This window comes from Ceratina calcarata, unplaced genomic scaffold (assembly GCF_001652005.2).
Source record: "Ceratina calcarata isolate Rehan_Ccalc_2016 unplaced genomic scaffold, ASM165200v1 scaffold185, whole genome shotgun sequence".
Lineage (NCBI taxonomy): Eukaryota > Metazoa > Arthropoda > Insecta > Hymenoptera > Apidae > Ceratina > Ceratina calcarata.
This window is the reverse complement of record NW_017139974.1, coordinates 133,957-155,782: the sequence shown is the minus strand read 5'-3', so window position 1 is coordinate 155,782 and position 21,826 is coordinate 133,957. Positions and strand designations below refer to the sequence as shown.

General features: G+C 46.3%; 5 protein-coding genes and 2 non-coding genes across 16 annotated transcripts; 5 read left to right on the top strand and 2 right to left on the bottom strand.

Moving 5' to 3' along the window:
• The first annotated feature begins 1,247 nt into the window (after positions 1-1,247).
• On the top strand, positions 1,248-3,915 carry LOC108633133 (uncharacterized). The gene is made up of 4 exons (XM_018038158.2): positions 1,248-1,640; positions 1,829-2,007; positions 2,910-3,275; positions 3,398-3,915. The coding sequence occupies exons 1-4, from the start codon at positions 1,277-1,279 to the stop codon at positions 3,629-3,631; spliced, it is 1,143 nt and encodes a 380-aa protein (XP_017893647.1). The 5' UTR covers positions 1,248-1,276; the 3' UTR covers positions 3,632-3,915.
• LOC108633132 (Secreted Wg-interacting molecule) lies at positions 3,672-12,126 on the bottom strand. Of its 6 annotated transcripts, XM_026811063.1 has the most exons (9): positions 8,867-9,149; positions 8,243-8,395; positions 5,809-6,117; positions 5,669-5,732; positions 5,314-5,527; positions 4,830-5,125; positions 4,541-4,743; positions 4,285-4,448; positions 3,672-4,209 (listed from the first exon to the last, which is right to left on the bottom strand). In XM_026811063.1, the coding sequence occupies exons 3-9, from the start codon at positions 6,107-6,109 to the stop codon at positions 4,090-4,092; spliced, it is 1,362 nt and encodes a 453-aa protein (XP_026666864.1). In that variant the 5' UTR covers positions 6,110-6,117; positions 8,243-8,395; positions 8,867-9,149; the 3' UTR covers positions 3,672-4,089. The 6 variants fall into 6 exon arrangements, with proteins under 6 accessions (XP_026666864.1, XP_026666863.1, XP_017893645.1 ...); XM_026811062.1 differs by lacking the exons at positions 8,243-8,395; positions 8,867-9,149 and adding an exon at positions 12,029-12,126; XM_018038156.2 differs by lacking the exon at positions 8,867-9,149 and having other exon boundaries at positions 8,243-8,548.
• TRNAP-AGG (transfer RNA proline (anticodon AGG)) lies at positions 8,931-9,002 on the bottom strand. Its single transcript has one exon. It is a non-coding gene; the product is annotated as a tRNA-Pro (tRNA).
• On the top strand, positions 9,166-14,176 carry nan (transient receptor potential cation channel subfamily V member nanchung). Of its 2 annotated transcripts, XM_018038111.2 has the most exons (14): positions 9,570-9,660; positions 9,726-9,904; positions 10,044-10,131; positions 10,213-10,389; positions 10,477-10,666; positions 10,830-10,983; positions 11,057-11,311; positions 11,516-12,105; positions 12,199-12,364; positions 12,468-12,729; positions 13,353-13,534; positions 13,607-13,723; positions 13,809-13,934; positions 14,021-14,176. In XM_018038111.2, the coding sequence occupies exons 1-14, from the start codon at positions 9,570-9,572 to the stop codon at positions 14,153-14,155; spliced, it is 2,712 nt and encodes a 903-aa protein (XP_017893600.1). In that variant the 3' UTR covers positions 14,156-14,176. The 2 variants fall into 2 exon arrangements, with proteins under 2 accessions (XP_026666851.1, XP_017893600.1); XM_026811050.1 differs by having other exon boundaries at positions 9,166-9,660; positions 11,516-12,364.
• Positions 9,221-9,294, top strand: TRNAT-AGU (transfer RNA threonine (anticodon AGU)). The gene has a single exon. It is a non-coding gene; the product is annotated as a tRNA-Thr (tRNA).
• On the top strand, positions 14,164-14,794 carry LOC108633105 (coiled-coil domain-containing protein 103). Its single transcript, XM_018038091.2, has 2 exons — positions 14,164-14,560; positions 14,641-14,794. The coding sequence occupies exons 1-2, from the start codon at positions 14,303-14,305 to the stop codon at positions 14,740-14,742; spliced, it is 360 nt and encodes a 119-aa protein (XP_017893580.2). The 5' UTR covers positions 14,164-14,302; the 3' UTR covers positions 14,743-14,794.
• A 60-nt stretch (positions 14,795-14,854) lies between these two features.
• Positions 14,855-21,631, top strand: LOC108633115 (putative phospholipid-transporting ATPase IIB). 4 transcript variants are annotated; one of them, XM_018038113.2, is made up of 11 exons: positions 14,855-15,140; positions 15,806-16,037; positions 16,880-17,024; positions 17,087-17,359; positions 17,445-17,687; positions 17,770-17,958; positions 18,031-19,579; positions 19,657-19,897; positions 19,983-20,149; positions 20,218-20,421; positions 20,492-21,631. In XM_018038113.2, the coding sequence occupies exons 2-11, from the start codon at positions 15,850-15,852 to the stop codon at positions 20,623-20,625; spliced, it is 3,333 nt and encodes a 1,110-aa protein (XP_017893602.1). In that variant the 5' UTR covers positions 14,855-15,140; positions 15,806-15,849; the 3' UTR covers positions 20,626-21,631. The 4 variants fall into 4 exon arrangements, with proteins under 4 accessions (XP_017893602.1, XP_026666846.1, XP_017893603.1 ...); XM_026811045.1 differs by having other exon boundaries at positions 14,855-15,416; XM_018038114.2 differs by lacking the exons at positions 14,855-15,140; positions 15,806-16,037 and adding an exon at positions 16,303-16,537.
• The last annotated feature ends 195 nt before the right edge of the window (positions 21,632-21,826 follow it).

Here is a 21,826-nt window from a genome sequence, read left to right as displayed (position 1 = left end):
TACTTTATTACTCCCTAACAACTCCGCAAGTCTTTCTTTATTCGCTTTACAACTTTTATAAACGCACCTGTGTTTTCACATCTAATGCCTTATGTCCAGAATTAGGCTCGAATTTATAGTCGCTTCTCGCACTTGACACTCAGCACTCAAGTGCGTCCCACCAATGTACACATTGTTATGTTTAAAAAGAAGTGAGAGTAGCGGAATAGCTAGGCAATAATTTTTCTCCTTTTCCGCTTCTTTCACTTCTTTTCCAAACATGAAGTATAAAACTTTTACAATCTGAACATAACATAAATGTGTACATTGAACGCGGAACGGTTGGACGCACTTGAGTGCTGAGTGCCAAGTGCGAGAATCGACTATAAATTCGAGCCGTAGACTTCCATACAGGGTGCGCATATTTTTTCCCTCACGGCTCGCTTCCCCTCTTTTTCGCCCGTATTTCGAGCCCCACTACTATTCCCCTCATGCGCCTTCGCTGACCATTCCTAGCATATCCCCATCAAGTACCAAACCCCACCATGGTCGCGTCGTCCCCACTTTCCGGCCGAGGGAAAAATTATACGATGCCTGCTTCCATGTACATGAAAATCTGACAGAGCGCTGGCGACGCTCGGCTACGCCGACAACGACGATATCTGTCGTACCGACATTCGCCACAGAGAGGTCCGCTCGGATTGTGACGCGCAGCCGTAGCTTTGCGCAGGCCCTGCACGTGCTCTCATTGGTCAGTGTTTTTCGTTAATAATTTAAAAACCATGGCTCACTTTGCATTTTGGTAAAAGAAACTGTTGTTTGGAAACACTTACAGAATAACCTCTCTTCGGCTCTAACACTTTTCTGGGACACCCTGCATATGTATACAGTTACATATAACTATAACTTGTTTGGTTTAAAACGCATTTCGTTAACGAGTTATGTACGTTACGAAACGTTCTTATGCTCGCTCAAGCATTGCAGTTTCGAATACCGCGTGCCTGATTACTGGATGATTCGTCTGCACTGGTACACCGTGTGCTGCGATTGCGATTATATCTAGCTCTAATTTTTGTCTGAAATGTGTTTACTCCAGTGCGGTAGGCCGCCTCGGCGCTACAATTTAGGATAAATCGGAATTGAGAGAAACCGTGTCAGATGCGGTTCGCGTGTTTGCCGGATTATCGAGCGACCCGGTGACCTCTTGTCGAGCAATTGATTATTTCAGGAGAGAGGCAACGGGAATAGTTAACGATGAGTATGTAAGTTAGGACGGAGACGTATATGGTAGTTCGTGATGGAGAGCCGTTCGGACAGCATAAAGGATCCGATTTATTATCCTTCCATACAGGAAGCGACAGGTTCGGAAGGAAGCGTCGGTGTCGGTGCAGCAACAACGGAAATCGACACGGCCACCGCGACCGAGAGGAGTAGAAGCTCTGCCGGTAGCCAGGATCTTGGGTTGGAGGACAACGCGTTAAAAGTGCCGCGCAAATTTATCGTCAATTGGCGGCAAGCCTGCGATCGTACGCGCGACAAAACTAAAGACTTGTTGAAGAGATGGCGAACAGTTTCGAGCAACGTAGACGATATCGTAAACGTTCCAGTTACCGCCGCGGATAAGGAACTGGAACATCCTGGCTGGAGCGTACACGTTTGGAGTAAGCTTTCACGCGTTTATTTTCGCGGCGAGATAGACGATAGTATAACTGTAACTATACGTAAGAACTATACTATAATAACGAAACGATCAACGAATATTTTATTAATTGAACGTTTTTCATTTTCCGTTTTCGTTTTCTTCTCTTTCTTTCTGCTTTCTTTTTTCTTTGTATCCCTGATGAAACAGCTACGTGGGTGAGTCGATATCCGAGCGATGAAAATTTAGTCGCTGTAGAACTTGATCAGGGAGGAAAACTGGAAGATTTGTCGGCCGTTCAACGCGACAAGTTCTCGCACTTTTTCACTATTTTGGACCACGATAAAGATGGTTTCATCGATCGGAAAGATTTTAGAATGTTTTCGGAGGTATATCCGTATTATATACTTATATGTACTTGCACTACACATATGCATACGTCAAACGATTTTCTTCTTCTAATTATTAGAAGTGAACCGCTTCCTTCTAAGCCAATATCAGCCAATATTGCCGCAGATATTGGAGCCAAGCGGGTTCGTCGCCGTTAGATGGCGTCACGTGCAACCCCAAAATCGTTTGAGGTATGTGTTCATATACCTAATCTGTTCCCGAGAGTCTAGGAGCGTTTCGCGCAGCTTCGTGGCGGGGGTCGCAACGAACCCTCTCCACACGGTTCAGTATACACCAGGCATGGGCAACTCATTTCTCCCTACTTCAATAGCTTTCCCCACCTCGTGCCATAGTCACAGTAACACAGCGGACCATAATACGCTCACACTACTTAATGCATCCCCACCTAGGCTCCCGCTGAAGGTCGTGTCGCTTGCGCGACACCTTTGGCCATGCCTGGTATACACAGTAAAGCATTGAGATGTGCAGAACGATCAAAAACTGAACTGTGCCCGCTCATAAACTCTCGGGAATTCAGGTATACGTACAAACATACACACATGTGTACAGATGATGATAGGATGAATCGTTGAGAATAAGAATAAGAAGATGTATAAAATGATTAATTATTCTTTCGTGTCGGCGGAACCCGCGTTTTATATATAACGAATTTCAGTTGCTCCTTGTCAAGCGTATTGTTATTTAGAATTACCGAACATAGTGGCTACTTTTTCAGCAAGGACAACGATCCTCATCGATTCATCTTGTATCGCGTAGTAGCGCATCAAGGAGATACTATCAGTCGTATTAGTACATTAGATTAGTCTCCTCAGCGCGTATACATAATTTGCATCGACCGATAGGCACTAATCGCGTTCGTTTCGATGTTGACTCTTGAAAGCGCTTGAGGAGATTCGCGGACTGGTCTTGGAACGGTCCCGAGTATCTTCGTTTGATGGAAGCCGAGCAGGGTTTGGCGGATTTGATTCTTCATGGAAATAAATGCGACAAGGGTCGAGAAAGGATCAGTTTAGAGGAATGGATGCGGTGGTGGGCCTGCATCGTGGCACCGCCAGGAGGAGCGACTTACAACGACATTCCCTTCTGGTTGAAAATATTGCCTGAAACGTTGTTCCTCGCCATCAACAACTCCGCGAACGGAATAATTTCGAGAAAAGAACTCGGATCGTTCTACGGATCGGTCGTCGGCATAGACTCCAAGAAGATCTCCGAGTGCCTAGATATCGCCTATAACTCTTTGACATCGGTAAATAGCATGCTCTCTACACAATAGTACGTATATCATTGTGACTGCACAAAGAGCGGGAGAAGAAGAGGGGAGAGAAAGCGCGTGGTGACTCGAGGGAAGAATAATTATATTTTTGACAGAACGGGGACCATCCACTCGGTTGGAGACAGTATCGATTCGTGTTCGCGAACTTCTTGTTCGGCCGGGGCCCGTACGGGCCTGGAGAACATTTCCTCTGCATGACAGACTCCTGCATCGCTCGAGGGAACAACGTTCCATTCCCCATCGATTACTCTGCTATGAACACGCCGAGAGAGAAGCTGGAGGTGTACAGCCCTCACTGCAGAACTAGTCGACGTAGCGTGGTAGTTTGATACGAATGAGGTGCAGGTGGAGGAAAGACGAAACGATAGATGCGGACAGACATACTATATTTCACGTAAAAACATATCTACACGACGTTGCACGTTCGAAGAGCACGTTCAGTGCTGTTCTCAGTTCTGTCACTTTATTTCCTGGAGTAGATCCACGAATTTCTACGTGTACACGTTATATACATGCATACACGCACATATACGTACACGTAGAAGAACGTTGTACGCGTATTCTAAATGTTGTTCCGATCGCAATTGTTAAATAAAAATTAAGATAACGCGTATGCGAAGCTATACGAATGCCGATCGACCTATGAAAATTGACTGTAGAATGGAGGTGGAAATATAAATGCAACGCTGACAATGTATCTAACGATAAGATGAGCGGAGGCACGAGACGTCCTGTCGAATATCGTTGTTGGCGATACGGGCTCCTTGTCCTATCGAACGGATCGTTGTCAGACGGTTTTCGCCCATACTCCGAGTACGAACGATTCGATCTCGCATTCGTTGGTGCCTCTTTCGATTCGGAAGAGGCCATCCTCGCCCCATTCCCGACCCCAGGAATTCACGACCAGCTAAAAGCCATGAGAATTCGCTCGTCTATGTTCGACCGTTTTAATCAAAGATGAACGGACAAAAAGAGAACTTACCCAATACTTCAATGGCGAGACGCGATTGAAACGAGGCTGCTCATCCTCTCCCCATCCAATGATCCTGACCGAGTGATAGCCGGTTTCGTAAAGCTCGGCGGTCGCCGAGTGTTTGTACACTCCGGACTCGTACGAGAAGAAATCTTGATAGACCCTCATGGTAGCTGAAACGATCGTCGACCTTAGTTCGAAGCTCGCGGATTTGCATTGGCCGCGGGTGAGACCGGCGGGAAGCATCCGGTGTGGAGACGCGTACCTTGAACAGGCCCGGACGTCAGAATCTCTTGCATGATGTCCGTTTCGTTACCTAGTCGATAAGCTGGCCCGACTTTGTACAATTCCGTTCGAAGTGGATTCGCCGAGGCAGGAACGCATCCAGCGATCTTCAAGTTCGTTCTCTTTCGTAACTTGCACTGCTCGTCCATACCCCTCCACGGATAGCAGTTCTCTTCAACCAGCCTGTCGACAGTCGAACGAACAGGATCTAATCAAGTTTCGCGGAACGACGCAGACGAGCGTCACGTAAGGACAGACGCAGCGATTACCCGAATCGTCTCAGATACATCCAGGCGCGGTCCAAGTAGCCGCCGCTACACCCTTGTTGCCCTCTGTTGTTACAGGAAAGCAGATGTTGCGCGCTGAGAAGAACGCTTTCGGCGCCCATACTCATCACGGCAAACCTGTCGGAAGCGACGCGAGCTGTGGAGATCGCCCAGGATGCGCCGCACCAGCCCTGATCCTCTACGCCCGAGATCTCTCGAGGCCATCTGGTCCTAGCGTCGAATTCTCGAGGCAATGTCGCCGGATCATAAATACGTCGCACGGAGTTCATCTTGTAAACCTGGGAGACGGTACGAAAGAGACGGATGGTAACGAAAACCGAGCGAGAGCGAGCGGAGTAGCTCTTCGGTGTCCGGTGATCGCAAGTACAGCGGCAGATTTTAAGACCAGCGGGGGCCCTAAGCGGTAAAGATCTCGAGGCCCCCACGCGGCCGCTTAGTCCGCTTACCGCTTAATCCGTAGACTTACCGATCGCGACGGATTCAAGGTACCCAATCGAAGTTGCACTCCCTCCTTTAGCGTTCGACCCCAGAACTCCGAGTAATTTCGTGCCCTCCATCCCAAAGGGCCGAGCGAAGAGGACCAACTGTTCGAATTGATCTCGTTTATCAGATCTGGCTCCTGAAGGCATCGGTTCTGTTCGCAGAGCACCTCGGCTGTTCTACCCACCGTGGAACATTTACTGCGGAAGATTTAGACAGGCTCGCGTCGCGTTAAGTCGTTACACGAAGACAGAATAGAAGAAAGAGACAGAAACAAGAGAGAGAGAGAGAGAGAGAGAGAGAGAAACGAAACGAGATAGAAGAAGAACGGAATGTGCTACCATATATTGCAGTTGATCTTGAACGTTTGGCTGGCGTTGTAATATTTCCGTTGGAAGTAACAACCTGGAATTTGGTATGAATCTCTGAGTCGTACGCGTAACGAATGAGACACAAACATTTATAATAGATACTTATGTACTTCTGATTTCGGCCGGCGGCGGAGGCGGTGGTAAGGTGACGTTTGCCTCGATCCCTTTGCAATGGCTATAGAAATCCGGGCAACAATCTTCCTCTCTGAATCGGTCGCAGAAGTCGTCGCAGTAACAGATCGTGTTGACGATCGGTGCACTGCACTCGTCCCGACGACCCGGACAACATTCGCCCGGCGGATATCTACCGGCACAGTACGGGCCGGGTGGTAAACCAGAGAAATCGGGCATGCTGTTCGCCGCGGCTACTAGCAGCAAAATCCCGTACGCTAATCTTCCCCAAGAGTGCATCGTCGCACCTGAAAAGCAGTTCGAATCGTTCTACACCGACCGTCGTTCGTTCGCGTACTTTTACCCTCTGTTCGCACCAGCTGGCAGCGAGCGAAGACGACCACGATGCCAACTTCGCGCGCTTCATCATCTATTATCAAACGTCGCGTGCATAATTATGCAACGAGTAACGAGTTCCGAGGACCGGGACGTTACGTTTCGCGGAACGAGGTACGATATGGTTAAATAACTGCTCACCGAACGTATTATAATAGTGATGAAATCTACTAGACTGGAACGCGTGTCTCTGGTTTATTTGAGCTCGACGAACCGCGAGTCACTTCGCTGTCACGTCAACCCTTTCGTCCCTGCGACCGACCATCTACACCTCATCGAATGAGTTACGATTCTCGTTTTTATTTCTTTTACCTCTTTTTTTTTTAGCTTGCTGTAATCAATTCAATTGCCGCGCCCAGTTCACGATGGAAAGGTTTTGCACAGGAACTGATCCAGAGGACCGAAAGGGTTTTTCGAACCGATACGCGTATTCAATGATATGAACGATAGATAGGTAGAAACACGGAACGCGGTTTCAGCGCGATAAGCTCCGCGATCTTGACCCGTTTCTTCGTTTCGTCAGAACCACTGGCGGAGGTCGGAACGCGATGGCTATCTACTGGAGAATAAAGACGGTCTATGGAGAATGAAGAACGATCCTGTTCCGCGCACGTACCGCGCGCCTACACGGTTTCGCTGAAGTGTCCCGCGTTCCGGTTTACCGGCGGATTTTGAATCATCAGCGATTTGCGTCACGTTAAACCGCTCTGTTATTCGATGAATGGTACCGCATGTTCATAGTCGATGGGAAGGTATGCAACCTTTTATCAGACGATGATTCGACAGATGCGCTTCGGCGAACGATTCGCTGCTAAAGTACGGAGAATCGATCAAGCGTGCTCGCGGCCCGATTCAAACTGTGGCGCAGCGTCGCACGGTCGCTTCCAGATGTTGACAGCGATAAAAGATAATGCTGATCTATGGTATAGCGAACGAACGTCTGTCGCGCGATCCACCGTTACAGACGATTACGCATAGCGACTACCGACTGCGCCTCCGCAGTCCAGGAGCATTCATTCCCGATGATTTTTCCCCTTCGATCTTCGATCGCATCATACCGAAACAACGCGGACGTCATCGCTAGAGAGAAAGAGAGAGGAGTCGAAATTTGAAAGATCGCATAAATAAGCGCCGCTCTCCATACTTACGTGCGATGAGTGTACGTGTATAGATACGTATAATTACGAACGAATGGCTATTTTAAAAATAACTCGATCGGTGGAAAGAGGTTGAAGAAGGAGGTTACTGGCATCATATACAGGGTGTCTCAGCCGATTTTTACATCTCGATAACTTCGGTACTCTGGCATATAGCGAAAAGTGTTTTATAGGGAGCTTAAATTGAAATATCTCCTAAACGATTAGCTTTTCGACATACGTAGGTCAGTACTTTTTTTTATAAAGAATGTCTAGCTGCATCGCTTGATGCTCAAAAAAGTACCTCATGCTGTTTAAAAAAACAAAGTTGACCTTCATATATCCTCGACGTGTCTACCTGCGGATAAACTAATAACACCAGAATATGTCCCATTCGATACCATATAAGTTTTTTATGAAACATTTTTCGCTACAATACCGAAGTTATCAACATGTAAAAATCGGCTGAGGCACCCTGTATATATTTTTGATATCAGATATTCCCGGTCGTCTCGCCTCACCACGCCTCGGCCGATCATCACTTTTTTCCTCGTCTCCTTTTAATCTGTGTTTATCGTTAGGCGCGCCGATGCTTATACGCGATCTTTCAAATTGTTTGCGCTAAAAATAAAGCGAACGTCATATTAACGCGTATCGCATGTACCACTGGCCCAAATTCCGATCTACTCCTCTGCGTTGTGACTTCCGAAGCTCCCTTACGAGTTGTTCGGCCGGGGGGAGATTCGGAAAACGTCATTTTCACATTGACGCGGCACGGCGGCGCGGCAGCCTATGCCCTGTAGCTTACCAAACGAGTCACCGGTTCGAAAACTAATATCGTTCTGCTCGTCTTTCGAAATTTCGACTTAAAAAACCACTCGATAAAACGTGACTCACTTACCTATCCCTCGTGTCAGGTTTTCCGATGACAAAATCCAGAACGCTTGTCAACTTCCTCGCTGAATATCCCGTGGCATCTGCCTCACAGGATTATTTTACGGACAGAGGCGCGGGTTTAAGAAGAACGAAGAGAATCGCGGTTGCGCTATCCACCCTTATTACAGAGGAACGGATATAAGAAGATGAATTTTCGGCTTTGAACGTGGCGCGTTTACGGCCAATACGATTAGAAAGAAGGGGGTTCGGTGTTGGTGGCTCGAAAGCGCGAGTCTAACTGACCTGCGAACGGAGCACGATAGGTGAACGCTGAGTATGTCATTTGCGTCCCCACGACATGATCGCGATTCTGTTTCCTCTCGGCCAATTATCGCGACTTTTTCTCCCCGCGATTCGTCATTACTCGGATATGCAAAGGACTCAGATTAGAAGCGCGCGCGGGCGCAGGAGAGAGGCACACGCGGCTTTAACGGGTATTACAGATCGCCTTCCTATATGCTCTTCTCGCCTTTTAATCCACCGAACGCGATCGTAAGCGATTTATTATAGTTTTGCAAGTTCGATCGATACTTTCTCGGAAGCGGATGATGTTGGAAAGATGAGAAGGAGAGAGGGCAGCGGTACTCACCATTCTCTGCGGAAACGGATGTCACTCGGGACGAACGAGTCATTTGTAAAACAAGAAAAAAGAAGGGCTCGTCCGGGATTTGAACCCGGGACCTCTCGCACCCTAAGCGAGAATCATACCCCTAGACCAACGAGCCAGTGCTGGTGGACCGACCGTTCACCAGAGGCAAATTTCTCGCGATCAAACATACACAACGTACGGTGTCGTCGATTGAATTTATTGAGATACATCGAGACAATGATCTCTCGAACGATCTTCCGGCGTCCAGTTCGAATTCTGTCGAATCTAGTCGAGAAGTTCAATTATTATTTGTTATGTATACACGAACGTGCATTGAAACTTTATCTGTCACTCGGCACCGTGGCTTAGTTGGTTAAAGCGCCTGTCTAGTAAACAGGAGATCGAGGGTTCGAATCCCTCCGGGGCCTGTGATATCGTCCTTTATTTTTTCTATTTTCCAACTTGGTCGGAGGTAGAATGGATGGACGAAGCTTTTTGCCAGACCTAAATATGATGCGTAAAACTGTTTTCGTACACTATCTACCTCGTCTACGTTGCAGCCGGGGTGCGCGATCGATATGGGAATGTAACAAAACAGAGTTATATAGTTCCATAGTAACGAACGCTGGGGGAAGATCAGCCTCTGAAACGTCATCGTCGACGGACGTAATATTCGTCGAAGTAGAACCGAATAGAATAGAAGATGGGGAACACAGAGAGCAACGTAGCGAGCGGAGTGAAGAAGCAAACGGATGCATCCTCCATTTTACTTTACAAATTGGTCGATCTGAAAGGTAAGTCGAGCCTGAGAGACTCGACGACGTCGTGCACTGCCTGAAACTACATTGACTTCGAACAGGAGGCGGCCTGTTGGTCGACATGATGAAGAGAGCCACGCAGACCAAGCAGTACGCGGAATTGGATCATGCCCTCAGAACGAAAGTGGAACCGTATTTGTACAACAAGGGTAAAGGGAAATGGATACCGATCGAGAAATTAGTCTTGCTACGAAACAAGGACCGCCCGAAGCATAAAATGGTATCATGGAATCGTTTGTCTACCGACTTTTCGCTACCACCTTCGCATCCTTCGTATAGTATATGATAGCAGTTTAACTTGACTCGGCTATCTTCTTCAAATTGCATTATTCACTCGTGTGTTCCATTGCGTACGACAGCTTCCGCCGTTGAGAGCCATGGAGAATCCGGCCGACTACGACATAGACAAGGACATGGGCAAAGACGAAGTGGATGAAACTAAAATAGGTAGCGAGTACGATGAAGAAGTGGGTGAGAAGTAGGAAAAAACGATTGTACGTATGCTTAGATAGATCCGTCTGACCGCAGATAAGAGCAAGTACAGATTAGTTTGCTGGAGCTTGAGCGAGAGAGGAGCAGTCGGAGAAACGATTCTACATCTGTGTATGCTGCATGCGACCGCTATTCACATCGATCTGGCTAAACGTTTGTTACGCTTTTATCCGAAGCTCATAAACGACGTGTACATCAGCGACGAATATTACGGTTAATATCGGATATCAGTTCGCGACTCATTCTCTCGACTCGTGCCTAGAGTAAGAATCGTTAAAAAGAGGAGATTCCGATGTACAGGAGAGAGCGCATTGCACATCGCTATAGTGAACGAGGATCCGGCTCTGGTGAAATTCCTTTTGGATAGCGGCTCGGACGTGCACGAAAGATGCTTTGGAAATTTTATGTGCCCCGAGGATCAAAAGGCCTCGAGGTCGGACAGCCTCGACCACGAATGGGTCTCCGTGACTGCGGAGACGAATTACAGCGGGTACGGAACGGCTACTTACGACTCGAAACGTAACACAATTAAACTACGGACTGTTCTTCGCGTGATGGCACATTCGCAATAGGACGATTGTCAAAAAGTCACGAATATTTTTCTCTGCTGCTTGGCCCACTTTCCTAATCCGGAATTCGTTGTACGTACGCAGATACGTTTACTGGGGCGAGTATCCTTTGAGTTTCGCCGCGTGTCTGGGACAGGAGGAGTGCTACAGACTCATACTGGCCAGAGGAGCTGATCCGGACAAACAGGACACGAACGGAAACACCGTGTTACACATGTTGGTCATTTACGAGAAATTGGTAAGTAGGTCGTTCGCGGTGGATCCTGCGCGAGTTTCGGTCAAAACGAAACGAACGGTTTATTTTGAGCAAGGCTGCGTTCGACACGGCTTACGAAATGGGCGCCTCGTTGGCCATTAGGAACCTTCAGCATCTGACGCCTCTCACGCTGGCCGCGAAATTGGCAAGGATCGAAATGTTCTTCCATATATTGAACATTGAAAGGGAGATATATTGGCAGATCGGAAGCATAACGTGCGCAGCTTATCCTCTGTCGCAAGTCGATACCATCGACGCCTCTACAGGAAGCATTAGTCACAATTCCGCTTTGAACCTCGTAGTATTCGGCGTGAGTCTCAATTGATCGTTTTCATTTCTCACCTCTCACTGAACACGTGGTACTTACAATGTACGTGGCATGTAATCGCCAACACTCAATACATTGTACGGCAATTGCAATGTGACAATATTGAAGATACGTTGTTGCAATATCGAGTGCTGTTGGGGATATGCTTTTCATTAATACATTTGCATTCTATGCGTACACGTACAGGAAAAGGACGAACACTTGGAGCTGATGGACGGCATCTTGGTCGACCTTTTGAACGCGAAGTGGAACACTTTCGTCAAATCCCGTTTTTATCGCCAATTTTTCCTCTTTTGGTTTTACTTTCTGTTGTCGTTGATCAGCTTTACCCTCCGACCCGGCCCAGCGGCTACCGTCACCGAAAAGAAGAACGACACCGGGTCTCCGAATCCGGATCGAGGGAAACCTGTTCGAAATTCGAGTCTGTTCTCTCTACTCGACAGACTCGTTACGACCGCTTTTGCTACAAATTTCAAACCTCTGAACGTGACCGCGGCGCATTTCGACGAGCTGAGATTCAACATCGTCACCGATCTAACCTCGACGCTGAACAACATTCTTGCGAGTGAAAACTATGTCTTCGACTACTCTTACGAATCGTCTCTACATTCTCGTACGGTCGAACCCTACGAGGACAGAGGCGACGAGCAACGATCGATGAACTATTTCAAGATCATGATCAACGAATCCCTCGCTTACGTGAATTCCACGACGAGATTCCTCGATGTCGTGAACACATCATCGCCGTTACCTCGTGACAATAACGAGCACGACTGGTACGTCGCGGTTGGGCGACGATCCGTCCGACTCTCCGATGATAGCTGGCCAAACTGTATTTTTTTTACCGGCTCGTTTGTCGTTGAAATTAGGTGGAACGACCTCACCGAAGAGTGCAGGCTGATGCAGCTGACCACGTTCTCAACGAAGATTCGACTGACCGCCGAGATCGTAATGGAAGTCGCAGCTGCTCTTTACATCGTCGCGGCGCTCAGAGAAGCCAGATTCCTAGGCTTGAACATGTTCGTTGAAAATCTAGTGAGTCTCGCGCGATCGCGTTACATCGAGGATTTTTGATCGACGGATTGCCGCATCCGCAGACAGAGTATAACGGAAGTAATTACGATGACCACGCTTTCAGATGACTGCACCGTCGCGAGTAATGTTTCTATTCTCCTGTTGCATCCTACAGACTTTTCCATTCTTGAGATTGAACTGCGCCGATGAAGTGGAAGACATGTTAGCGGTGGTCGTAATGTTAACTACGGCACCGTACTTTTTATTCTTCTGTAGGGGCTTCAAGACCGTCGGTCCGTTCGTTGTGATGATCTATAGAATGATCATGGGCGATCTGCTGCGTTTCGTTTCCATCTACTTGGTATTTGTGATGGGATTCTCTCAAGGTAACTAAAAAGATATTTGTCTGGTCTCAGAGACGGGGCGGGGGCGGTGTTGGCGGTCTGTCGTTTACGGGAGCAGGGGGAACGACTTGTCAGTGGCTACACGTCGTCGGGGAGATCTTTGATTCTGTCACGATCGCTGTTCTCCCTTGACCTGAAACTTTTGGCATACGATAATAGACGCATCACGGCACGCTTCGGGACGTGGCGGATCACGGATAAAAATAAAAGCTGCGATCGGACGGATCGAGCGAGTCGGTCGATTAAATAAAAATGCGCGAATGGCGAGTGAGTACGTCGATGACGCCTCTTTTTTTTTCTTCGTAGTCGTTAGCCAAAGTACGCGTGTACACATATACTTATTACACTTGGCTAGAACGATAGCGCGCGGACAGATGATACGAGCTTGCCTTATGACTTAATCGTCTGCCCGGTTTGCCACACAGCAGGCGACATTGACACAGATTTCATTAGAGCCTCTGCTGGAGAGTCTTCCACCGTGAAACGTAATGGAAACATCGCTGGCATCGTCCCAATCTTATATTTACCAACTCGTACGATGAGCAACTGCTTTTCGTCCAACGGGCGTTCAAATTAAGAGCCCCATCGATCTCTTATGCTTCCAGCGTACTACATTATATTTTTATCTTTTGATAATCCTAACACACCGGAGGGGGTCGACGATTCGGTGAGCAATCCGATGCCATCGCCGGTAGAAAGTATAATGGCGATGTTTCTAATGAGCATGACGAACTTTGGCGATTACTACGGCGCTTTCGAGAGGACGGAACACGAAATGGAAGGAAAGGTGATGATCCTTTGATGGGGAGATTTTCGTCCGCCCAGTGTTAATTATTCACTTTGTGTTGATTCTTCACAGTTTATGTTCGTGGTATACATGGCGATTGTTGCGATTTTACTTGTAAACATGTTGATCGCCATGATGGGAAATACGTATCAGAAAATAGCGGAAACAAGAAACGAATGGCAACGACAAGTACGTTACATTCTCTTTTCGCTACTTATTCGGCTCGTTACTTTATCCCTCGTCGAATCCTGTCTTCCGATCGTTTGATTTTCAGTGGGCGCGTATCGTCTTGGTGGTAGAAAGAGGTGTAAGTCCACAGGAAAGGTTGAAGAAATTAATGGACTATTCGCAGCCGATGTCAGATGGTCGAAGAGCGTTGGTACTTCGCCTGAGTCAATCGGTAAAAAAAATAAATAAATGTTTATAATAGTATGTATTCCGATGCTGCTGTTGCCACTGCTGCTGATACGTAACGTGTATTTATAGGAAGAGGATAAAGAAGAGATGAAGGAAATTTTAGAAATGAAAAGAACTCACGACAGATTGTGCAAAAATAGGCAGATGAAAGCAGCGAAAGAAAAGTCGATAACGTCCGAAGCTCACGAAACTGTAATTTTATAATTACATCGTTTGCGATAGTCCCCGTGTATCTGTATATGTGTAGTCGACCGACCACCCACTGTTGGTGTCAGTATTGTGTCGTATCTGTAGTTTGGACTTAGATATTGACGAAACGTCCGACCGTATCTGCGGCAACCGTAGGAAACTATGGAAACCGTGATAACAAGACTATTGTCATTTATTCTTACTGTAATCGCGACTCGCGAACAATCTGGTGAATTGACGAAACGTTTCGGGAAATATACCGCGGACATGAGTAAATTACGAATGGCTATAAATTATAAAAGTTTAGAGTCAGAACTCGAAGAGACTGTCAAGGCTGACGAACTGTACAAATTACGGAACGACGCTAAACTTAGAGCAATGGAACAGAATGTACCTACGTACGAGCACTTTAGACAAATAGTAAGGTTCTCGTTTCGCGTGGAAATGTGCCGTTGTTACTTGTCGTCGAACGCATCTGTCTGAGATCTAATTACCCGCAGGTAAATGCAGCTCATCTAAAACCTGTGGAGCGCAGAGATGCTGAATCTAAAGCAAAGACGTGTTGGAATCATGCGGCGAACGCTGAAAGTCGTCGTTGTTAATACGGAAAGAGAACGGGTACGTAGTCGGGTGGGCGAATATGAAAAACAGAATCAAAATGAAGAGAAAAATTTGTTCGCCTCGAGATAAGAAGATGTTTGTTCCCGGTTCGAAGTTCGACGAAATTTACCGTCACGCATGTGCCTTGAGAATAGCGGAACCACGTGATCGTCGGATACTGGATGACATGGCCGCGCTCATAGGAATGCCAATGCCAGCCAGCCAACTAGCGCCAGTCGGCGGCTCGGGGCACCCGGGGTGTGGGTATCGCGATCGCGATTAAATACATGCTGTTGATACACGTTACGCGCGTAGTCGATTTACGATTAGTTGAAACATCCCTGGAATCTCCTCTGTCAGCTTTGATTGGATCCTCGTCATAAAACGAGATGACTCGAAGGTTCGACGATAACTACCATTTTTTTCGGTCGGTCCGAGTTTTATCGTCTCGCGGTATGCGTACGCGTACGTTCGTAGATAGGAAAGTGTGCATGTGCACAGGAATGGGTCATGGGTTGCACGGTTACACGAATTTCGTAAACGAACATTATCATTGAATCATTCCTTAAGATGTGTCACTTCGCTAGTATGGTCATTGAGAGATCGTAGGAGGCGAATGTTGATCGGAAATTCCGGCACCACTTGATGACCGACGAAACAGAAAATAGAAGGACACGTACGTATGTGTGTACGATGTACGCGTGTCTCTGTCTACACGCGCATTGACGCTAACGATGATCAGTTGATATCGATATCGTGCGACCGTCGCGAATAACGTTAGAATCATATCTGTAACTGTATATGTTTCGTCACCGGAACAGCTGAACTGTGCCTGTCACAATAGTAAATACATATGTGTGTATGTGCAGTGACGCAGCGTATGCACACGAACGTTTTGTACGTATACGTGCCTACATACGTATACATACGTTACGGTGCGTGTCTGTGGTCGCGTACGTAGCTGCGAATTGTAAACGTAAACAATGAACGCTGCGTAAGATAATTAGCTAACGGCTGACTAATACCTAATGGCGTAGCGATAACGATAATATTGTTTAATAATAGTAAAGCCGTGTTCGTGACAAAACTGCAGAAAGAAAATTTGTCGAATGAATTCCACCAAGAGTATGAGATTGGAAGAGATGCCACTGCGTTTAAGCTCGGAAGAGCGGGATTTTGAAATGGACGAGGAGACCGACTATCTTCTGCAACCTTCCGAAGATAGTATACGACTGTTAACGTTGCGAAGGCGACGAATAAACGACTGCTCCATGTTCCTTAGGAATTGTTTTTGTGGGTAAGTTCTCTTTCCGATCATCGGCTCGCTGTTCAACTTCAACTGTTGTATATAAGTATATAACCTCATACAAACTGAATAAATCATAGACGACGCGATGAAATTGTAAATCGTTATTTTTATGGACTTCGATGATGATAATAATAATAATAAAATATTATGAATTATAAAAACGATGTGATGAGATGTGTGAAATAAATATTGTAGATGCACGGCGTTTCGCGTCTCGTAACCGCTTGCTCCGTGACTCCCGGGTTATTATTATCATTATTATGATGTCATTGCCGTGACGTGACTGTGTCTCCGGAGTAACAAACTTCGACTAGGAAATATTTTCAACAGTGTTTCCTAGTGTCAAAACGCGAATAATAACTTTAGTTTAAATGCTTATGGTTCGTAAGAGAAACGATCGAAATGGAGACGCAGAGCAATGTTATAAGGCTGTCGAAAGAAGATATTCCGCTAATATCTAAACCACGGAACGACAACTCTTGGTCAAGGTGACGTACATGACGTTTTACGCACTTTCCATAGTTCCCATAGTATCACGATACACAACCGTCGTTGTCAGCGTTGTTAATTTCCAACTTGATTCCGCGGACATGAAGCCTGTGATGAACGCGTTCCTCGTCAGGTGCAATCCGTGCGTAAGATCTCCGTATGAAATATATTCGTTTCGATCCATGACCGCGTTTTACTCGCGTCCGAAGTACGATCAGGATTTTCATCGGTTCGATACCCCACGATCGCTGATAGATACGAAAATTACGATGCAGAACGCGACGACAATGATAAATTTCATTCGTGTATATTCATGTACATCCTCAATATTGTCCCTTCAGATGTTGTACGTGGATGTGGAGGAGGTGCTGCAGACAACGCGAATTAAGAGCGAGGGTCATTCACATCGGTCAACCGATGCACGAAAAATTTCCAACCAATGTCATTAGAAATCAAAAGTACAACGTCGTCACGTTTTTACCTTTGGTAAGAGCCGTGATCAACTGTCTATGAGTAACACAGACTAAAGTCGTCGTTTCATCCCTCAGGTTCTCTTTCAACAATTTAAGTTCTTCTTAAATCTGTACTTCTTGCTCATGGCGATATCCCAATTTATACCAGACATACGAATAGGATATTTGTACACGTACTGGGGGCCGTTGTGCTTCGTGTTAACCGTTACGATTTGCCGGGAAGCTATAGATGATTTTAGAAGATACAAAAGAGACAAGGAAGTGAACGCACAAAAGTACTGTAGATTGGTAAAGGGACTGGACACTCCGGAGATGGTGTCGAGTTCCAAGTTGCGCGTGGGCGACCTGGTAAGATATTGAAAATACGATCCTGGTCATGCTGAAAGGGTGTACTCGTATGTAGTGTGTTTCCGACGTTCGTGTCTTCCCGAAGGTGATCGTGGAAAAAGGTCAGAGGGTGCCGGCAGATTTGGTCCTTTTGAGAACCACGGAGAAGACCGGTGCTTGCTTCGTGAGGACCGACCAATTGGACGGAGAAACGGATTGGAAATTGAGACTGGCCGTACCAGCTACTCAGAAGTTGGAGACTAACGCTCAACTTTTCGATATAAAAGCGAGCTTGTACGTGGAGAAACCGCAAAAAGATATTCACAGCTTCATCGGAACGTTTACGAGGGTAAATTTCTTTCGCTTTAGCGCCACTTCTTTCTCTTTAAGCCTGATCGAAGAGTCAGTTGGATGTTATCGTTGTCTCGCAGTACGACGGATACAGCAGCGAGGAGAGCTTGGGAGTGGACAATACTCTATGGGCAAACACGGCTATCGCATCCGGCTCGGCACTCGGTGTCGTGGTATACACCGGCCAGGAAACCAGATCACTGATGAATCATTCGGCGCCGAGGTCGAAAGTCGGCCTTTTGGATCAAGAGATAAATCAGTTGACGAAGGTGTCGTATAATTGCTTTCGCTCTGAAGTGAAGATTCAATTTGATAAACGAGACGCGTAATCAATTTCGTAGGTGTTGTTCTGCGCCGTGATCGGATTAGCGTTGGTGATGATGTCTTTGAAAGGGTTCAACGGGCCTTGGTACCGTTACATGTTTCGCTTCGTCTTGCTGTTCTCCTACATAATACCGATCAGTCTGCGGGTAAATTTGGACATGGGTAAAGCTTTTTACGCATGGTGCATACAAAGGGATAAAGAAATAGCTGGGACCGTTGTGAGAACTACAACGATACCTGAGGAACTCGGTCGTATTTCATATTTGTTGAGCGACAAGACCGGGACTTTGACGCAGAATAAAATGGTCTTCAAGAAATTGCATCTGGGTATGATCTCTTACGGTCAGGAAACATTCGACGAAGTCATGGCCGTATTGAAAACCTGTTACTCGACGAATACCGAGGGCTCGCCGATGAGACCGTCGGCATCGGCGCACAGTGGTAAAGTAAGAAGGTCCGAGAGCACGAGGATATACGACGCTGTACATGCGTTGGCGTTGTGTCACAACGTGACGCCGGTTTACGACGAGGTGTCTAAGTCGACGAATCTCGACACGATGAGCGTGCAAACTGGAGAGACGGGAGATTCGGGTTCTATTCAGAGTCAAACGGAAGCGGATCAGCATTACTACCTGCCGGATCAAAAGCGTAATTACCAAGCGTCCAGTCCGGATGAAGTGGCACTGGTCAAGTGGACAGAGGAAATGGGGCTGGCGTTGGTAAAGCGCGATCTGAATTTCATGCAGCTGAAAGCTCCCAATGGGAAGATCTTGAACTACACGATATTGCAAATATTTCCCTTCAAGTCCGAGACCAAGCGTATGGGAATAATAGTAAAAGAGGAATCGAGTTCCGAGATAGTGTTCTATTTGAAAGGCGCCGACTTAGTGATGTCCGGGATAGTACAGTACAACGACTGGCTGGAGGAGGAATGCGGTAACATGGCTCGGGAAGGTCTGAGGACTTTGGTGATGGCGAAGAAGAACTTGACGGAGGAGCAGTATCTCGATTTCGAAGCTAGATACAATGCGGCGCGGATGAGCGTGAGCGATCGCGCGTCGAGAGTCACCGCTGTTCTCGAGAGTTTAGAAAGGGAAATGGAATTATTGTGCGTGACCGGAGTCGAGGACAGGCTGCAAGACAGGGTGAGACACACGTTGGAACTGCTGAGGAACGCCGGTATCAAGATCTGGATGCTGACCGGTGACAAATTGGAAACGGCAACGTGTATAGCGAAATCCTCGTGTCTAGTTTCCCGAGCGCAAGGCCTTCACGTTTTCAAGTCGGTGGTAACGCGCACGGACGCGCACTTGGAATTAAACACGTTTCGTAAGAAGCAAGACTGTGCCTTAGTCATCAGCGGTGATTCCTTGGAAGTGTGTCTACAATACTACGAACAGGAGTTCTTGGAACTGGCCTGCGGTTCGCCGGCCGTAGTCTGTTGCCGATGCTCGCCCACCCAAAAGGCCGAAGTCGTCAGTCTCATTCAAAGACACACCGGCAAAAGAACCGCAGCTGTCGGCGATGGTGGCAACGACGTATCGATGATACAAGCAGCGGACGCTGGTAACTTATTTCTTGCGATTATAAATCCGTGATCTTCCGATCGATGACGTGAAATAAATGGATCGTTCTCACTTTAGGCATAGGCCTCGAGGGTCTGGAGGGACGACAAGCATCGTTGGCCGCGGACTTCTCCATTTCTCAATTCAGTCACTTGACCAACTTGTTGCTGGTTCACGGCCGTCGAAGTTACAAGAGATCCGCCGCCTTGAGTCAGTTCGTCATTCATCGAGGTTTGATCATTTCTACCATGCAAGCTGTCTTCTCCGCTGTCTTCTATTTATCCTCTGTGTCCTTGTATCAGGGATTTTTAATGGTCGGGTACGTACGGTCGAACGATCGATTCGAACGGCTCGTAAATACGACACAAAACGAATAGTCCAGTAATCAAGTTTCGTGATTTTAGTTACGGCACGATATATACCATGTTTCCCGTGTTCTCCTTGGTATTGGACAAGGACGTGTCAGGGAAGATCGCGCTTACTTATCCAGAACTTTATAAAGAACTCAGTAAAGGACGGTCGTTGTCCTATAAAACGTTCTTCATGTGGATCTTAATAAGCATATATCAAGGTAAGTGGTGGTCGTCGTCATTGTTAATACCATCGATTCGTGTAACGACGAACCGTTTAATTGTTCAGGCGGAGTTATAATGTACGGCGCTCTTATAATGTTCGAGGACGAGTTCATTCACATAGTGGCCATTAGTTTCACGGCACTCGTATTAACGGAATTAATAATGGTGGCTCTGACGATTAGAACGTGGCATCACATCATGATACTCGCGGAAATATTTTCGTTGGCGCTCTACTTATTATCCTTGGTCGTTCTCAAAGACTACTTCGGTACGTACGTGTAACGTCGCGGACGAATTCTAATAATATTCTTCATGCTCAAATGTTTTCTTCTTTCCAGACGCCGAGTTCATCAAGACCACCGACTTTTTATGGAAAGTACTGCTGATAACTTTGATTTCTTGCATGCCGTTGTACATCTTGAAATTCTTACGGAAAAAGTTTTCTCCTCCTAGTTACACGAAATTATCTTAAACCTTCCGTTTCTTATACATCGATCACGGTACGTAAAACTAATTTTGTGATATACAAAACTCGAAAAAACTCTGAACGGTGAAATATTAATGAAGAGATCCGCAATTTTTTATTCGGATCTCGTCTGTAATAAATGGTCTCCCCGATGTTTCACCGACTACATCGATAACAAAAAACAAAACTACAAACTACTAATTTTCTTTCTCCATACCGGCGTACCATACTAAACATTTCTGATTTACCATTAAGAACGAACGAAAGAACTGGATCTAATCTCACGAACGTTCCGTACGACGTTCCAATTGACTTCGTGCAGTTTTTTCGCGTTTACTGTTATCGTTGTTTTCATATACATCGTTTTAAGCAAGCTTGCTTCTGATCGCTTAAACCGACAGGGTGACACGAAATTCCTACGATCAAACGGAAATCGGTCGAGATAGGCGTTTTTATTTATTTAAGAAGCGAGACATCGTTATGGTATCGTCCATAAAATATGTTCGCGTGATTTATTGCATTTTATTCGCCTCGTTCGTATTAAACTATATTATTATATATATTATCCGAACGTGCCCAGCAGTATTTTCATATTTATCACGTGCGTAAGGCGAGTGAATCATCGACGAATCACGAGTATGATACGTTGCTTGGCAGTTTTTCAACAAACTTGTCTAATAAATCATTTTTATAAATCGAATGCTGACATTTTTCTCTTCGCTGCGCTAATTTACTTCGATAGATTCTCTTTTATACTTCGAACAGAATTTTGTTATTCCGAATAATCGTGATATAGTTTAATCATTACGCGGACACAAGATGTTATAAAATCCATTTTTACAGAATACATCGTGTGCGTATTTGAAAAATTATCGAAGAAAAAGAATGATCGTAGACGTAGACGTAACTGTTAAATTATGTACATGTGTTAGTCACGTATTATAGACTGTTGATAAGATGTATCATATTATAGAGCGTACAGTTATTTTTAATTAAATATTATTTCGATCGACACGACACGTTTTTAATTACTTAACACGTTGAATGCCACGGGGGTCACCGGTGACCGGCACTCAACTTGGCAGTGACACCATGGGGGCCACCGGTGACCGGTGTGTCCAGATTGATAGAAATATATATAATTTAAACAAATGACAATACTTCGCGAAATCGCTCTCCAACGCCATGGGGGTCACCGGTGATCCCG

Excerpts from the sequence above, each read along its gene's own strand:
- LOC108633133 (XM_018038158.2), top strand. The coding sequence starts at position 1,277 with ATGGAGAGCCGTTCGGACAGCATAAAGGATCCGATTTATTATCCTTCC. Across the intron at positions 1,641-1,828 it reads CTGGAGCGTACACGTTTGGA|CTACGTGGGTGAGTCGATAT; the intron begins GTAAGCTTTCAC and ends CTGATGAAACAG. Across the intron at positions 3,276-3,397 it reads CCTATAACTCTTTGACATCG|AACGGGGACCATCCACTCGG; the intron begins GTAAATAGCATG and ends TATTTTTGACAG.
- LOC108633132 (XM_026811062.1), bottom strand. The coding sequence starts at position 12,071 with ATGATGTGTTCACGACATCGAGGAATCTCGTCGTGGAATTCAC. Across the intron at positions 4,449-4,540 it reads GACGTCCGGGCCTGTTCAAG|CTACCATGAGGGTCTATCAA; the intron begins GTACGCGTCTCC and ends CGATCGTTTCAG. Across the intron at positions 4,210-4,284 it reads TCTCGCCATTGAAGTATTGG|CTGGTCGTGAATTCCTGGGG; the intron begins GTAAGTTCTCTT and ends CATGGCTTTTAG.
- LOC108633115 (XM_018038113.2), top strand. The coding sequence starts at position 15,850 with ATGAATTCCACCAAGAGTATGAGATTGGAAGAGATGCCACTGCGTTTA. Across the intron at positions 17,360-17,444 it reads AGTTGCGCGTGGGCGACCTG|GTGATCGTGGAAAAAGGTCA; the intron begins GTAAGATATTGA and ends GTCTTCCCGAAG. Across the intron at positions 19,898-19,982 it reads CAGGGATTTTTAATGGTCGG|TTACGGCACGATATATACCA; the intron begins GTACGTACGGTC and ends TCGTGATTTTAG.
- nan (XM_026811050.1), top strand. The coding sequence starts at position 9,570 with ATGGGGAACACAGAGAGCAACGTAGCGAGCGGAGTGAAGAAGCAAACG. Across the intron at positions 12,730-13,352 it reads TGTGATGGGATTCTCTCAAG|CGTACTACATTATATTTTTA; the intron begins GTAACTAAAAAG and ends TTATGCTTCCAG. Across the intron at positions 13,724-13,808 it reads GAAACGAATGGCAACGACAA|TGGGCGCGTATCGTCTTGGT; the intron begins GTACGTTACATT and ends TTTGATTTTCAG.
- LOC108633105 (XM_018038091.2), top strand. The coding sequence starts at position 14,303 with ATGGAAACCGTGATAACAAGACTATTGTCATTTATTCTTACTGTAATC. Across the intron at positions 14,561-14,640 it reads ACGAGCACTTTAGACAAATA|GTAAATGCAGCTCATCTAAA; the intron begins GTAAGGTTCTCG and ends AATTACCCGCAG.